A 17534-nucleotide genomic window follows, 5' to 3' on the forward strand; every position below is an offset into this window, starting at 1 on the left:
ATGTGGTCAAAATACTCATTTGCCTAATAATTCTGCACTCCCTGTATACTAAAGTTATTAACCCCTAAACCTAACCCTAAGTCTAACCCTAACACCCCTAACTTCAATGTAATTAAAATAAATCTAAATAAAACCTACTATTAATAACTAAATAATTCCTATTTAAAACTAAATACCTATAAAATAAACCCTAAACTAGCTACAATATAACTAATAGTTACATTGTATCTATCTTAGGTTTTATTTTTATGAGTTTTGCGGTATGAGTGAAAAAGCAGTGTTAAGGCTCTTTTTCACTACCGCTGGTATTACGAGTCTTGCAGGTTTAGCTGCACCGCACACCTTTTTGGCCGTAACGCAACATGAGCTGTACAGCCTATACCGTCAAGATCCATACCGTAAACGGAAAGTCAGTAGTTATGGGTTTTATGCTACAACGCCGTAACATAAAACTCATAACTAAAGTGCTAAAAAGTACACTAACACCCATAAACTACCTATTAACCCCTAAACCGAGGCCCTCCCGCATTGCAAACACTAAATTAAAATTATTAACCCCTAATCTGCTGCTCCGAACATCGCAGCCACTATAATAAACATATTAACCCCTAATCTGCCGCCCTCAACCTTGCCGCCACCTACCTTACACTTATTAACCCCTAATCTGCCGCCCCCAATGTCGCCGCCACCTACATTACACTTATTAATCCCTAATCTGCCGCCCCTAACATCGCCGCCACCTACCTACATTTATTAACCCCTAATCTTCCGCCCCCAACGTCGCCGCCACTATACTAAAGTTATTAACCCCTAACCCTAAGTCTAACCCTAACACCCACTAACTTTAATGTAATTAAAATAAATCTAAATAAAACCTACTATTAATAACTAAATAATTCCTATTTAAAACTAAATACCTATAAAATAAACCCTAAACTAGCTACAATATAACTAATAGTTACATTGTATCTATCTTAGGTTTTATTTTTATGTCACAGCTAAGTTTGTATTTATTTTAACTAGGTAGACTAGTTAGTAAATAGTTATTGACTATTTACTAACTACCTAGCTAAAATAAATACAAATTTACCTGTAAAATAAAACCTAACCTGAGTTACACTACCACCTAACCTTACCCTACAATTAAATCAATTACATTTATTAAATACAATTAACTAAATTACAAAAACAAAAAAACACTAAATTACACAAAATAAAAAAGAAATGATCAAATATTTAAACGAATTACACCTAATCTAATAGCCCTATCAAAATTAAAAAAAAAAAAAAAAACCTAACCTAAACTAAACTGCCAATGGCCATTAAAAGGGCCTTTTTGCGGGGCATTGCCCCAAAGAAATCAGCTCTTTTACCTGTAAAAAAAAATACAAACAACCCCCCAACAGTAAAACCCACCCCCTACACAACCAAACCCCCCAAATAAAATCCTAACTAAAAAAACCTACAAAGGGCATTTGTATGGGCATTGCCCTTAAAAGGGCATTTAGCTCTTTTTCCGCCCAAACCCTAAGCTAAAAATAAAACCCACCCAATAAACCCTTAAAAAAACCTAACACTAACCCCCAAAGATCCACTTACAGTTTTTGAAGACCGGACATCCATCCTCAACGAAGCCGGGAGAAGTCTTCATCCAAGCGGGTAGAAGTCCTCAACGAAGCCGGGAGAAGTCTTCATCCAAGCGGCAAAAAGTGGTCCTCCAGGCGGGCAGATGTCTTCATTCAGACGGCATCTTCTATCTTCATCCTTCCGACGCGGAGCAGCTCCATTTTCAAGACATCTGGCGTGGAGCATCCTCGTCTTTAGAATCCTCTTGAAGTATGAAGGTTCCTTTAAATGACATCATCCAAGATGGCGTCCCTTGAATTCCAATTGGCTGATAGAATTCTATCAGCCAATCCAAATTAAAGGTGAAAAAATCCTATTGGCTGATGCAATCAGCCAATCCGAATTCAAGGGACGCCATCTTGGATGACATCATTTAAAGGAACCTTCATTCTTCAAGAGGATTCGAAAGATGAGGATGCTCCACGCCGGATGTCTTGAAGATGGAGCCACTCCACGTCGGAAGGATGAAGATAGAAGATGCCATCTGGATGAAGACTTCTGCCTGGCTGGAGGACCACTTCTTGCCGCTTTGTCAGGGTGCCAGAAATCAGACTGAGACGAGAAGTGCAAAAATAATCACACCTTTATTAATAGCAAAAAATTATAAAAAGTCCACAAGTCAAATAACAAGCCAGGAGTCAAAACCAGAGCTGGTAGTCAGACGAGCCGAGTCAGAAGCCAAAGCGAATAGTCAGACGAGCCGAGTCAGGAGCCAAGGCGAGTAGTCAGATGAGCCGGAATCAGGAACAAGGAGAACAGCAGAGTCAGGAACAAGCCAGGGATCAGGAAGCAGGAGGGATGTCAGACAGCCAGGTAATACACAGGAACTGAAACTCACAAACAGGTCTGAGACAACGCAAGGGCAAAGCATACTGAACAGAGGTCCTTTAACTAATAAGTGATGACATCAAAATTCTGAGACTGCAACCTGTCTCACATGGATGATGTAGACCAGTCTGGCCATAAAAGGGCGTGCAGGAAATGAGCAGCATCACACACTATGCACCAGAGTCAGCAAGAGAGGTGAGTAAAATGGCTGCCAGCACCACATGGCAAACAAAGCAGGAAAAAAACCCTAACAGTACCCTTCCCTCAATGACCCCTCCCCCGCGGGAGGACAAAAGGCTTATTGGGGAAACGGGCATGGAAGGCACGGAGGAGGGCGGGAGCATGAACATCAGAGGAGGGAACCCATGAACGCTCCTCCGGATTGTAACCCCTCCAGTGAACCAAATACTGTACACGGCCCCTGGACATACGAGAGTCAATAATGCTGCTGACCTCATATTCCCAATGGTTGTCAACAAAGATAGGATGGGGACGAGGCAACACAGTGGTAAACCGATTACAAACCAATGGTTGTAAGAAGGAGACATGAAAAACATTGGAGATGCGCATTGCAGGAGGAAGGTCAAGAGCATAGGCCACAGGATTGACCCGTCGGAGTATTCGAAAAGGACCAACATAATGGGGAGCCAGTTTATTGGAAGGCACACGAAGGTTCAAGTTGCGGGAGGACAGCCAAACCCTCTCACCAACCTGGTAGGAAGGCGAGGGCACATGCCTACGATCAGCCTGAAACTTTTGGCGCTGCATAGAACGATGAAGGCAATCCTGAATCTGCACCCACGTGAAACGGAGTTGCCGGAGATGCTCCTCAAAAGCCAGAATACCCTGAGACATGAATGAATCAGGCAACAAGGATGGTTGAAAACCATAATTCGCCATGAACTGGGATAACTTGGAGGAAGCATTAATAGCACTATTACGAGCGAACTCTGCCCAAGGTAACAGTTCAGACCAATTATTGTGGTGATCTGAGACATAGCAACAGAGGAACTGTTCCAGAGCTTGATTAGACCGTTCTGCAGCCCCATTGGATTGAGGGTGATATGCCGAGGAGAAGGAAAGCTGGATCCCCATTTGAGCACAAAAGGAACACCAAAATCTGGAGACAAACTGGCTACCCCGGTCCGGCACTATCTCCTTGGGTAACCCATGTAAATGGAAGACCTCCCGGGCAAAAATTGAAGCAAGCTCCTGAGTGGTAGGCAGCTTCTTCAAGGGAATGCAATGTGACATTTTAGAAAAACGGTCAACCACCATAAGGATAACAGTATTGCCATTGGAAACAGGGAGCTCAATATTGAAGTCCATGGAAAGATGTGTCCAAGGACGCTCACTATTAGCAATAGGTTGAAGAAGACCCACAGAAAGATGTCGAGGAGTCTTATTCTGTGCACAAACTGAGCAGGAGGCAACATACGCAGCAACATCAGAACGAAGACCTGGCCACCAGAATTGTCGAGTGACAGACCAAATCATTTGGTTCTTGCCTGAGAGACCGGCAGCTTTAGGATAGTGGTAAGTGTGCAAAAGTTTAGTTCGAAGATTCTCAGGAACAAAACACTTACCACTAGGTTTCTCAGGAGGTGCATTGGTTTGTGCAGCCAGGATCTCCTCCCCCAAGGGAGAAGTCAAATTAGTACGTATGGTAGCCAAAATATGGTCAGGAGGTATAACTGGAGTAGGTTCAGACTCCTCCTTGGACAGAGGCGAAAATTGTTGAGAGAGGGTATCAGCCCATAAAAAAAAAATAGCGCCCATCTGGCCTGTCGGGGCAACAAACGTTTTGCTTCAGATAGATAAGTTAAATTCTTGTGGTCAGTAAGAATGAGCACTGGTACGCTAGTACCCTCGAGAAGATGCCTCAATTCCTTGAGTGCCAAAATTATGGCCAGTAATTCCCTGTCGCCAATTTCATAATTGCACTCCGCTGGAGACAATTTCTTAGAGAAGAAACCGCACGGATGCAAGGAACCGTCAGGCGTAGGACGTTGAGACAAGAGGGCACCTACTCCAGTCTCAGACGCATCGACCTCAAGAAGGAAAGGTAGGACAGGGTTAGGATTAGCCAGAACTGGAGCGGCAGCAAAGGTAGTCTTAAGACTATCAAAGGCCTTAATGGCAGTAGGTGACCAATGGAGTGGATCATTCTCTTTACGGGTCATGTTTGTGATAGGTTTGATCAAGGAAGAAAAGTTTTTAATAAACTTTCTATAGTAATTTGCGAACCCCAAAAAATGTTGAATAGACTGAAGACCAACTGGGCGAGGCCACTGCAGAACTGCAGACAACTTGTCAGGATCCATGGAGAACCCTGCAACAGAGATAACATAACCTAGGAAGGTTACTTGAGTCTGATGGAACTCACATTTCTCGAGTTTACAAAACAGGCCGTTCTCACGTAGTCTCTGAAGAACCCGTGTAACATCAAAACAATGAGCCTCAAGTATGGGTGAGTGTATGAGGATGTCGTCTAAATACACCACAACACACTGTTGCAACATATCTCGTAGGACATCATTAATAAATTCCTGGAAAACAGCATGAGCATTAAATGCTGTTTTCCATTTGTGGCCCTCCTTGATCCTAACAAGATTGTAAGCTCCTCTCAAATCAAGTTTAGAAAAGACCGTAGCTCCGTTGAGGCGGTCAAAGAGTTCCGTAATGAGCGGAATAGGGTAAGCATTCTTAATGGTAAGATGATTAAGACCCCTATAATCGATGTATGGTCTTAACTCGCCACCCTTTTTCTTCACAAAGAAGAAGCCAGCCCCTGGAGGAGAGCAGGATTTGCGGATGATCCCCCGCGACAGAGCATCGGCAACATACTCCTCCATAGCACAATTCTCCACATCAGACAGAGGGTAAACCTGGCCCCGAGGAGGAATGGCTCCGAGTTGCAGGTCTATGGCACAATCGTAAGACCAGTGAGGAGGCAACGTACCGGCACGCACCTTTCAAAAACGTCTAGGAACTCTCTGTACTCCTCTGGCAATTGAGATACCGCAGAAGTGCACAAGACTTTAACTGGTTTCCAAAGACAAGTGGAAATACATTGCAGAGACCATGACAAAATTTTGGACCTGTGCCAGTCGAGACTGGGATTGTGCTTTTCAAGCCAGGGATAACCCAGAACAACTGGAAAATACGGAGAATTTATCACCTGGAACTGGAGGGTTTCAAAATGGAGAGCCCCAACAGCCATAGATAACGGAGCAGTTTTGTGAGTAACGAGTGCAGGCTGAAGGGGCCTGCCATCAATGGCCTCAATAGCAAGCGGAACGGACCAAGGCAAAACAGGAATGGAGTGCTTTGATACAAAAGCACTGTCAATGAAATAGCCCGCAGCACCGGAGTCAACAAGAGCCTGGGTGACTATGGAGGAGTCAACCCAGGAAAGGACAACTGTGACCAAAGGTTTCTCCTTTAGCGGTTCCGGGGACGAGGATAAACCACCCAAAGTCTGCCCCCGACAGGACCTTAGGTGTGAGCATTTTTCCGGCCAGGTAGGACAAGACTTCAAAAGGTGGCCCTGTAACCCAATAGAGGCAGAGCCCCTCCCTCCTCCTAAAGGCCCTCTCTGCCACGGTTTTATGAGTTTTATGGTACAGCTTTGTAACATAAAACCCATAACTACTGACTTTCAGTTTACGGTACGGATCTTGATTGTATAGGCTGTACTGCTCACTTTTTGGCCGGACAGTCAAACTCGTAATACCGGCGCTGTGGAAGTCCCATTGAAAAAGGACTTTTTGAAAGCTGCGGTAGTTACGGCCAAAAAAGTGTGTGGTACAGATATACCTGCAAAACTCGTAATAGCAGCGGTAGTGAAAAAGCATTGTTATGAAGCTTTTTCACTCATAATGCAAAACTCGTAATCTAGCCGAATGTTATTAGTTGTAAAACGTTTTATTGATTAAAAAGGGCTGTGAACCATTAAAATAAATTATTTATGTTCCCAGGAACTACAGTCAATCTAGACAGTGTACATGTAAACCAATCATTTTATTCTGAAATAGTTTTCTCACTATGTAAAATGTTACCATGTTAGTTAAGTGACTGCATTAACATTATTTAAACATGTCTATCATTTGTTTAAAGGGACAGTGTACTGTGAACCATTTTACCTGCTGGATTGTATTGTTTACAAATAGCTTATTTATCTTTATTTAATCATTGGAAAGCTATGAACAAGAAGGGTTAGAAGAAAGCATCCCAGTGGGTAGGGCAGATAGATGCTAAAATATATATTTTTCTGTTTTTCTCTGTAAGTATTGGTCTCACTGTGAAATATAAGATGAAGAGGATTTTGTGTAAATATTGAGAGATAGGCTAATTAGATTTGCTCTCCCTGCAAGCACAGCCCATTTGATTAGGTAGTGGTTTCAGTTAGCAGAAACAGCTATTCAATGTATAATAATATACCTAATGAAGCAATGTCCCATACAATTTAATACATCCAGCATATGTCCACAGCACTTACACGTTAAACGTTTATCCTTATTACATTTCTTACATTAAAAACTACAGCGATGTTTTGGGTTTTACACCCTTACTCATCCTTGACATATTCACAATACTCGAATCCTTTTAAAATTAACATTTTCACGCTACTCATTTCTATTGTGCTCTGGAGCCATCTAGTGGTAAATTGTTATACATTCATCTTTCATTATTCATTATCATTTTGAAATTAGACAATATCTACTGCTCATTTAAAGTTCAGAGAAAGTGTTATTGCATTGTCTTTTTATTATGTACTTGTTGGTTATGCAATACTACTGCATTTAAAATAATTATATTTATAACATTGTATTCTTTTTGTAAGCAGCAGTCCTCAAGGAAATGGGAAAAGATCAGGGACTATGACGTTAACCACTAGGTCAGTAACATTATTGTGGGATGAATTACTTTCATGTTTTTACATTTTTTACTTGTATTCCTGTATGGCACTATTATGCATGATCTCTAAATATGGCATTGTCTATTTTATACCAGAGAGGTGAAAATGACTTAATCACAAAAGTTTTCTTAATAATGTGCAATATGTATTCTCCCTAGCCTGCTTTTCCCAGCGATACGTATAAAAAATAAAAAGCGTCATAGGCTTACTGTGTAATTACAGTCTACCGATCATGTTCTTTAATTTAGTCCGCTCCCACAGTGGATAAAGATGCCAGCTTCTTTGTTTTATATCTAATATTGCAATTGCACTATACCACATATTCTATTGTAATGAAACGTTTAGTACAGTGCAATTGAAATATTAGATATAAACCAAAGTAAGTTCCCACTGTACTTAAAGGGACACTAAACCCAAATTGTTTCTTTCATGATTCAGATTGAGCATGCAATTTGAAGCAACTTTCTAATTTACTCCTATTATCAATTTTTCTTTGTTCTATTGCTATCTTTATTAAAAAAAAGCAGGAATGTCATGCATAGGAGCCCATTTTTGGTTGAGAACCTGGGTTATGCTTGCTTATTGGTGGGTAAATGTAAGCCTCCAATAAGCAAGCGCTATCCATGGTGCTGAACCTAAAATGGGCTGGCTGCTAAGATTTACATTCCTGCTTTTAAAATAAAGATAGCAAGAGAACGAAGAAAAATTGATAATAGGAGTAAATTAGAAAGTTGCTTAAAATTGCATGCTCTATCTGAATCATGAAAGAAAAATCTGAGTTCAGTGTCCCTTTAAAGGGTTTACTTCTAATATTGCAGCTGCAATGTAACAAATGTGTTATTAATATATACCAGGTTTGGTACAGTGCAACCACGATATTAGAACTAAGCATGTTCAGTACAGTCAAAACAAATACAATGTAAAAAAGCTGTCTATTTTTAAAAACATGTTTTACATAGTGCAAAGTTTAAAAAAAATGCCCTAAAAGGTAAATATTTTTAATGCAAGCACATAACACACCATATACACACGTACAACATACCCACAATCCTCCAGCTTATGTAAGTTTGTTATTAAGATTTTTTTTGTTCTTTATTAACAATGGTGATCACATACATAGCAAATGTATAGATTTTTTTATGGGCGTTCAATGTGAGTAGCTTGTATTAGAATGGTGAAACATCACCGGGAAATTCTAATGTTCTAAACAATATCCACCCGCTTAGTACTTGAGCCTTTTCACTTATACCTATTTCACCGCCCTGTCAGTGGCGAGAGTAACAACTGTTAGAAATCTACTGCATTTACAGTGATACTTAGTTTACATTTCTATTATTTAAACTCTTACTAAACAGAAACCATTTTTATATTTACTGAGCGTACAATATGTTTTGTGTAAACACGCTTTCTCCACAATGCTGAGATCCTCATTCACTAGAGATGTGATCAGTTTGCTGAAAAGGCAGCAAGTCCTGTGCTATCCTAGGGAAGACACATTGCTACCCGTCTGCACAATGAAGGTCAGCCCACTTTTCTTTAACATTTCGCCCAACAGACTATTTGAAATCCTAGCGAAACTGAAATGAGCATTTCTCGTGGACCTTACGATCCTTAGAAAATTGGGCACTTAGAGATGGGGAAAAGCTTCTTACTAAACAAAGGAATCACTACTAAAACTATCAATCTGTTTTTGTGTTTCCTAGTTCAGTCACAAAAAAGAACTCACACAAAGTACCTAGCGAAAAGTCTTCAAATAATACAGCTCATATCTCAAGACACCAGAAAGAGCGACACATGGTGCATTCAGAGGATGTTACCGACTCTGCGTTTGTGTACGGCAAGGATAAAACACAGGTAACAACAGAAATATGTTTATAAAGATCTACAGAATAATAGGATGAGATTTTGCAATATAATTTTAAGTAGTTTTGAAAAAATATATAGTTTTTTTTTTGTTAAAATAATAGTGAACACCATGTAAGTACAACATTATTTCTGCAGTCCTGCAATAAATGACGCATAGTAGGTTTATAATGCATAAACACCTTGCTTCAGTGTCAATAGCCACGACCATTTTGTTAGCAAAGCAATCTGCTAAAGCCAATTAGGGACAGATATGTGGCAGGGTTCTTTTAGTTTTCAGTAAAGGAGGCAAAATGATTAATAAAAAGTATATTTCATTGTTTTATTTTACTACACATGATTAAGGATTTATATTAAATTCTCAAAGTGTTTACTGGTCGTATTGTGTACATTGTCAGTTCCAATAATGAAAGATAAACAGCAACAGATTGGTGTATACACAATCATCCTTGTCACTTGCAGACACGGTGTATACACAATCATGCTTGTCACTTGCAGGCACAGTGTATACACAATCATGCTTGTCACTTGCAGGTACAGTGTATACACAATCATGCTTGTCACTTGCAGGCACAGTGTATACACAATCATGCTTGTCACTTGCAGGCACAGTGTATACACAATCATGCTTGTCACTTGCAGGTACAGTGTATACACAATCATGCTTGTCACTTGCAGGCACAGTGTATACACAATCATGCTTGTCACTTGCAGGCACAGTGTATACACAATCATGCTTGTCACTTGCAGGCATGGCAAATAAAAGTATACCTCACTTTACAGGGCTTCGCTAATACAGCGCTTTATGGAGCTGAAGTTCAACCTCCAAGGATTTTGAAACAGTGATGTAATGTTCGTGAGATTGCAAGAAAAGTGACTGGCACCATTTTGTTATGCACAGTTCACTCTGTTTACAAAATTACAGTGAAATCTGTGTCTCAGTGTTATAGTCTGGCAAATTACTACAGTAATTGTCACTATTTTACAGGTACAGTATTTATTTAATACTGTGCTAGTGTGAAACTAAACGTAGCATTATTGCACCTCTAATATATGTTAGTTCAAACATATTTTTAAGTTTTTTAAACACACTGGCAAGTGAAAAGAAAGCTAAAACCGCCTTGTTTCACTTTAAGGTGTTTTTTCACTTTACAGCGGGGCTCCGGTCCCTATCCCGCTGTATGAGCGGGGTATACCTGGGCTACGAGTGAATGTACCTCGTTGACAGAAGATAAGGGTAATGTACTGTATAACCTTAAGGAGCATATAATCTCTAACAAGCGGAAAAGAGTAAAATATACTGCACCTGTGACATCCTAAAAACGCCAGTAGTATATATATATGGGCATTTTCAATACTGAGTTTGGATATATGTGACTGCATTTTTTCGATTTGAGCTTCAGACACTGCATGACAAAATTGTCCACAGGAACTTTTAAATCTTCCTTCTTTAACGGAGCAACACATTGATATAGTTCTCTTCTATAATTAGAGACATTGTTCCTTTTTTAATATATATGTTTTAAGCATCTTTTTGCAGCGAGTAGCTACACTGTTACATCTTATAGAATAACATACGCTTTGTGACTTGAGCTTTCTTATTTATAGTGAATCAGTAACTTTTAGATCGTCTTAGTCTAGTTAATTTGTATTGCTTAACATTTTTAACCCATTACCGTGTACAGGGAGACGTCCCTTTTAGATTGATATTTTGTATAGATGTTCTAAATAAATATTTTAAACTATAACTTTTAGTGGTGATATCTTTAGCTGTGAGCGCCCTCCCTTACCCCCCTTTTCTATTCTATACCTGGGTACACAATCATGCTTGTTTCTTACTGGCAGGGCGTGTACACAATCATGCTTGTCACTTGCAAGCACGGTGTATACACAATCATGCTTGTCACTTGCAGGCATGGCATATTCACACAATCATGCTTGTCACTTGCAGGCACGGCATATACACAGTCATGCATGTCACTTGCAAGCACGGTGTATACACAATCATGCTTGTCACTTGCAGGCACAGCATATTCATAATCATGCTTGTCACTTGCAAACACGGTGTATACACAATCATGCTTGTCACTTGCAGGCACAGTGTATACACAATCATGCTTGTCACTTGCAGGCACAGCATATTCATAATCATGCTTGTCACTTGCAAACACGGTGTATACACAATCATGCTTGTCACTTGCAGGCACGGCATATTCACACAATCATGCTTGTCACTTGCAGGCACGGCATATACACAGTCATGCTTGTCACTTGCAGGCACGGTGTATACACAATCATGCATGTCACTTGCAGGCACGGTGTATACACAATCATACTTGTCACTTGCAGGCAGGATGTATACACAATCATGCCTGTCACTTGCAGGCACATTGTATACACATCAATCTACCAGTCCTTCAAGACAAGGGTGTGTTTTTAGTTATTCTGTATTGGAAGACAATTCCAGCTGCAAGCTGCATGATCTGCCGCGTTCTTGTATTATATGTGATTTCATAATGCTATTAAATTAATGTAAAGGCTGAATATACACCATTATACAGTATCATATTTCTTTTATGAGCTTTCAGAGCCTCATTTAAAAACAGAGGAAATATTTACCATGTCAGCTGAGAGCACAAGTACATGAATGTAGCATTATTTGTAGCTGAAGAGGAAAGGAAAGTGTCAGGACACTGTATTTCTTTATTCAAGCAGAATATATACATACACAATCATGCCTGTATAGTAGAATATACCCACATGTAATATCTTAGGCATTAAGTGCAGTCTCTTTTTGTGTATAATGCATACGACAGATTTAAAGAAATATAAAAATCAAATGCACATGAATACCTTTTGAAAAACTCTAGTAAAACTTTAGCCCTTTTAAGTGCATGGAGCATAGGCACATACTGTATGCCCTGTGCACCTTCATTTAAACACAGTGCCTGCTGAGGCCGCCTATTCTAACTCATTTTGCATCATCACTGAATACTTTGCAAGGCTGGCTCTTTAAGCAGGTGCAGTGTTTAAACGAGAGTGCACAAGGCATATGCATATATGCTTTGTGCACAGTAGAATCATTTCAAGGCTGGCTCCTCTAAGCATGTGCAGTGTTTGAATGAGAGTGCACAAGGCATACGTACATATGCTTTGTGCACAGTAAAATCATTCCAAGGCTGGCTCCTCTAAGCATGTGCAGTGTTTGAATGAGAGTGCACAAGACATATGTACATATGTTTTGTGTACAGTTAATGCATTCCAAGACTGGCTCTCTGAGCAGATGAAGTGTTTAAATGAGAGTGCACGAGGCATATGTACATATGCTTTGTGCACAATAAAAACATTCCAAAACTGGCTCTCTAAGCATGGGCACTGCAGTGTTTGAATGAGAGCGAACAAGGCCTATTGGCATATGCTTTGTGCACAATAGACGCTCTCATTGAAAATGTTACTATAAACAATTTTGCTGATACATGTGTATTCATGAGATTTATGTCCCTTAAAATTATGATTTTAGTCATGAACTAGTTTCATAAGTACATTTAATTTCTGTAGTATCCTTAAGCTTTATAGAGCCCTTTCTTGTTGTGCACCACAGAACGAATATGATCACCTGAAACTTCTGAAAGAATTTGACCTCTGGCTACAAGGAGAGAATACAAAGTTGAGTAAAATTTGTTCAGAAGAAGCTTCAAACAGTGAAGAACTGAAATCAAGGAGCAGACAGCTGCAGGTAAGAAAGAGAACCAGCTGGAAATACAAAGCAAGCAAAATCATCTGTAGCTTTAAATGGGACCAGACCCATAGTACTGACTCTGTCAGCATCATTAGCAATGCAAGAATACAAACAGAAAGGTTCTTTCTTATTTAAAAAAATATATACATATTGTCCATAATCTAAATTATATATATAATTATATGTGATCTGTAGCAACAAGTCAGAACCTTTTTTTTTCTTCTTTTTATAAATCATATAGTTACTTTTCTACAAATTATAAAGACTTTAAAACAACAGTGAGTCAATAAGGTTTTGAGTTGTGAAAATATTCTGTACAGCTGCACCTTGCTCCTTTAACCATTAAAGTGCCTAAAAGCATTTTAAATTATGTGCATTTTATAAAAGGATCAACTAAGGTAAAACAGTGTGTGAAAAAAGTATACAATTTCCAATAATCTGCAAATTGCTTACACTTTAGTGTTGCCAAGTGTAGCCTGCTCCACCCTCGATTATCAGTGTCCTAGTTCAAAACATATGCTATCCTATAACAAAGTGCATGTGACAATAATTACTTATGCAAGCAAGGGGGGGTTGAGGAGGGACAGCAGGTACTGCTATTGTTTGTTGCCAAGAGGCTTGCTCATTTCCATGGGGATAATGTCACATGCTTTGTGAAAGCTTCAGCATTATACTGTGCACTGCTTTAGTCAGGTGTCATGTGACTCTGACCCCTACCGTGCATGTGCAGGAGTGCATTCTGCAGAAGCTAAGGCCTGTACAGCACCTTTCATATATAGAAATGCCCAGGGGGGAGCTTGCTGCAAACAAAACAATGCCTGAATTAAAGGGGTTAATGGGGGTTAAAACAGAAACCTTTTTGCAGGTACGCTTTGGCTGCATTATATATGTAGAAACTTATGTTAGTTTATGCTGTTTTATGTCCCTTTAATGCCAGTACATGATATGCGTTAGACTAATATTACTTGAGTACAAGTTTCATAGTTTTAAAAATGGGATTTGATTTACATTTTTACTGTTTTATTAAAGGACCATAATTCATTAGAGCATGTCATTTTAAGACTATCGACCCTGCACGGGTCCCGAGCAGCACTTCTACTGTGTGTTTTTTCTCTTAGCAGGGGTTAAACACACAGTAGTGTAGCGTCAATAGCCTTAAAATGACATGCTTTTTTTTACTATTATGGCCCTTTAAACCTGGAAAGAATTGTTTTTATGAATCGAGCAGGTAGAAAAAAAGAGGTCATGCAAGAAGCGAAAGGATTGGCATACTACAAGTTTTTTGTTAATGCAAAGTATTAGTGAAGTTTGACAGGTTGCAATGCAAATGTAAAACCACATGATATCCAGTTTTTAATGGTTTCAGAATACACACTTCTCATGGGTTATTTTCTAATTAAAGTAACATAAAAGTCAATATAATGCTGGGCCTTTACCACCAGTTAAGGATGCAATGCATGTGCACTCAGTGCTGATATAAGGGCCGATTTATCAAGACCGCTGCTCCATAACTTGTCCGTCTGCTCTGAGGCCAAGGACAGAAATCAACCCGATTGAATACGATTGGGTTGATTGACACCCCCTGCTAGCAGCCGATTGGCCACTAATCTGCAGAGGGCGGCATTGCATCAGCAGTTCACAAGAACTGCTGGTGCAATGATAAATGCCGACAGTATATGCTGTCTGCATTTATCGATGTGTGGCGGACATGATATGCTACATCGTATCATGTCCGCTCGCACATTAATAAATATACCCCATAGTGTTAATGAATGCTTTCCTGTTTTTTTAAACTCACTTTATATTGCAAAATGCTTTTCAGTAGTATGCTGGAGCCTGTTTTTTTGTAGCTACAACACTGATATTTCTTTCTTCTCTAGGACATGTAAATATGTTAGTTTGTTTATTCTGTTTTTAAATATGGGGAATTGAATTAAAGGGACAGTCTACAATATAATTTTTATTGTTTTAAAAGATAAATAATCCCTTATCCATTCCCTAGTTTTGTGTTTTAACCAACACAGTTATATTAATATACTTTTTACCTCTGTAATTACCTTGTATCTAAGTCTCATCGGACAGCCTCCTGATCATATGGCTATTTATTTATTATCTATTGAATTGCATTTTAGTGCTGTGTTGTGCTGACTCCTAAATAACTCCAAGGGCGTGAACACCATGTTATCTATATGGCCCACATGAACTAGCAGTCTCCTGTTGTGAAAAGCTAATAAAAAAAGCATGTGATAAGAGGCTGTCTATAGTGGCTTAGAAACAGGCAGAAATGTAGAGGTTTAAATGTTATAATGTATATTAATATAACAATGTTGGTTGTGCAAAGATGGGGAATGGGTAGTAAAGGCATTATCTATCTTTTTAAACAATAACAATTTTAGTGTTGACTGTCCCTTTAAATGTTACATTGCAGAAATTGTGTAGATTTTAAGAAATTAGCTTCGGATAAGGTGGTAATTCAGATGATCTGGAAGACAAGAAGTTAACCGCCGACAAACTTTTTTCATGTTTTGTGACAGTTCCCTTTTTTTGTAATACCTTTCTTCTCCTCAGAAGTTACAGGCACGTGTACCTCAGGGACAGCGGCTTTTTGAGACACTTCTTCTCTGCAGACCGGCTATGGCAGTTACAGAAGATCTAAGGATGGAGGATTTGCGATATCGTTGGATGCTGTACAAATCGAAGCTAGTAGATTGCGCTAGTAATCCGGTAAGATTTACATTATTTAGGAAAAATCGAAGCTAGTAGATTGCGCTAGTAATCCGGTAAGAACATTATTTAGGAAAAATAACACCATCATATTCAAGCTGTAGGATGAGAGTTGTAAAAACAAAATTACACAGGCCAAAATAATAAGATATCGCTCGCTGCAGGCAAAATAAATTTTAATTCCTAATCATTTAAAACAGTTAATGTGCACAATTTGCATTGATGTCTTTGTAGTTTGTATCTAATCTCCTTTGCTCTGGTTTATTAGGGACAGATATTAACTGCACTAATCACGTGTAGCTAATTTGGAGTTTATGGTGCAATTTTTTCACTTAGGGGTTGAGAGAAAGCTCTGTAGATTAGCTAGGGCATTTCCCTGTATTTCTTGTCAAGAAGGATCGATAAATAAATACTGTAATATAGATTCTGCAATCAAATGCATACTCAGTGCGGATAAGTATTTATATTTTTTACTTTGTTAATAGCAGTTTACTTGCGAATAATGTAAATCTAAAAATGATGTTATGATTTCACCCAGTATGTTATGGAAAATGGATCTTAAAGTAATTGTAAATCATTGCGTTTGTGAAACGCTAGGATTTACAATTGGAGCAAATAAAGAGGACTTTCAGTCATGAAGTATAAAATACTTAAAGGGACACTGAACCCAAATTTTTTTCTTTTGTGATTCAGATAGAGCATGCAATTTTAAGCAACTTTCTAATTTACTCCTATAATCAATTGTTCTTCGTTCTCTTGCTATCTTTATTTGAAAAAAAGGCATCTAAGCTTTTTTTTTTTGGTTCAGGACTTTGGACAGCAAATTTTTATTGGTGGATGAATTTATCAACCAATCAGCAAGGACAACCCAGGTTGTTCACCAAAAATGGGCCAGCATCTAAACTTACATTCTTGCATTTCATATAAAGATACCAAGAGAATTAAGAAAAAATGATAATAGGAGTAAATTAGAAAGTTTCTTAAAATGTCATGCTCTATCTGATTCACAAAAGAAAACAATTGGGTTCAGTGTCCCTTTAATGCTGAAAGCTCCTTTATTTGTTGGAAGCGTTCGCTGCACTGAGCTGCTCAGGCAGCCCACGGCAGAACGCTATTTTGCTGCGAGATGACGTTTCCACCTCTTAGCAAATAGCAGTGTGTTCCAACTGGCGCCAAGCTGGATAACCCACACGGCTATTGGCAATTGTAAATCCTTGTGTTTCACAAACGCTAGGATTTACAATCACTTTAACAGTGTTGGCAAGTGGACTGATTACTATACACAAAAAGCTCTTTACTCTTGCAAAGCCTACTGACCTGTACTAGCGATGTTGTCTTAAAAAGGATACAAGCAACCTATTTATTATAGAGTTAGTGGGCAAGGTTCCTTGACAGGGAACCTGACCACACATTTGTTGGGAGCGGGGAAGAATCCAGCACCGGAATCTAGTATTGCACCTCCCACTGCTGTAGTGCAACAAGTTGTGCAAGAGCATTGCTTGTCAATCATCTCAGATAGATCATTCTGGGATGTGTTATGTTGAGGTTACAAAACAAAAACAAAATAAACAACATTGCTAATGCATTCTAATGTGTACAGGGTTAAGGAGCAGAGTTTTTAGTAGTGACAGCTACCTTACATGAGGCCTTATTACTGTCTTACAAAGATACCTCGGGCCGATTTAACAAATGTTGGATGAACATGATCCGCTGTAGCGGATCATGTTCGCCCGACATCGCTAAATGCCGACAACATATGCTGTCGGCATTTAACATTGCACATGCATTTCTAGTGAAATGCTTGTGCAATGCCGGCCCCTGCATATTCGCAGC

At 39.2% G+C, this 17534-nt stretch overlaps 1 protein-coding gene across 1 annotated transcript in view; it reads left to right on the forward strand.

Annotated features, from left to right (window-relative positions):
- SYNE3 (spectrin repeat containing nuclear envelope family member 3) overlaps positions 1 to 17534 on the forward strand; it is a 256474-nt gene that overhangs the window by 223869 nt on the left and 15071 nt on the right. Inside the window, exons 28-31 of the mRNA XM_053708894.1 lie at positions 7304 to 7354; positions 9079 to 9229; positions 12840 to 12974; positions 15546 to 15701. Coding sequence (XP_053564869.1) covers positions 7304 to 7354; positions 9079 to 9229; positions 12840 to 12974; positions 15546 to 15701 — 493 coding nt within the window. The remainder of the gene's footprint in view (positions 1 to 7303; positions 7355 to 9078; positions 9230 to 12839; positions 12975 to 15545; positions 15702 to 17534) is intronic.

The sequence above is a fragment of the Bombina bombina genome, chromosome 1 (genome assembly GCF_027579735.1).
Source record: "Bombina bombina isolate aBomBom1 chromosome 1, aBomBom1.pri, whole genome shotgun sequence".
NCBI classification, from domain to species: domain Eukaryota; kingdom Metazoa; phylum Chordata; class Amphibia; order Anura; family Bombinatoridae; genus Bombina; species Bombina bombina.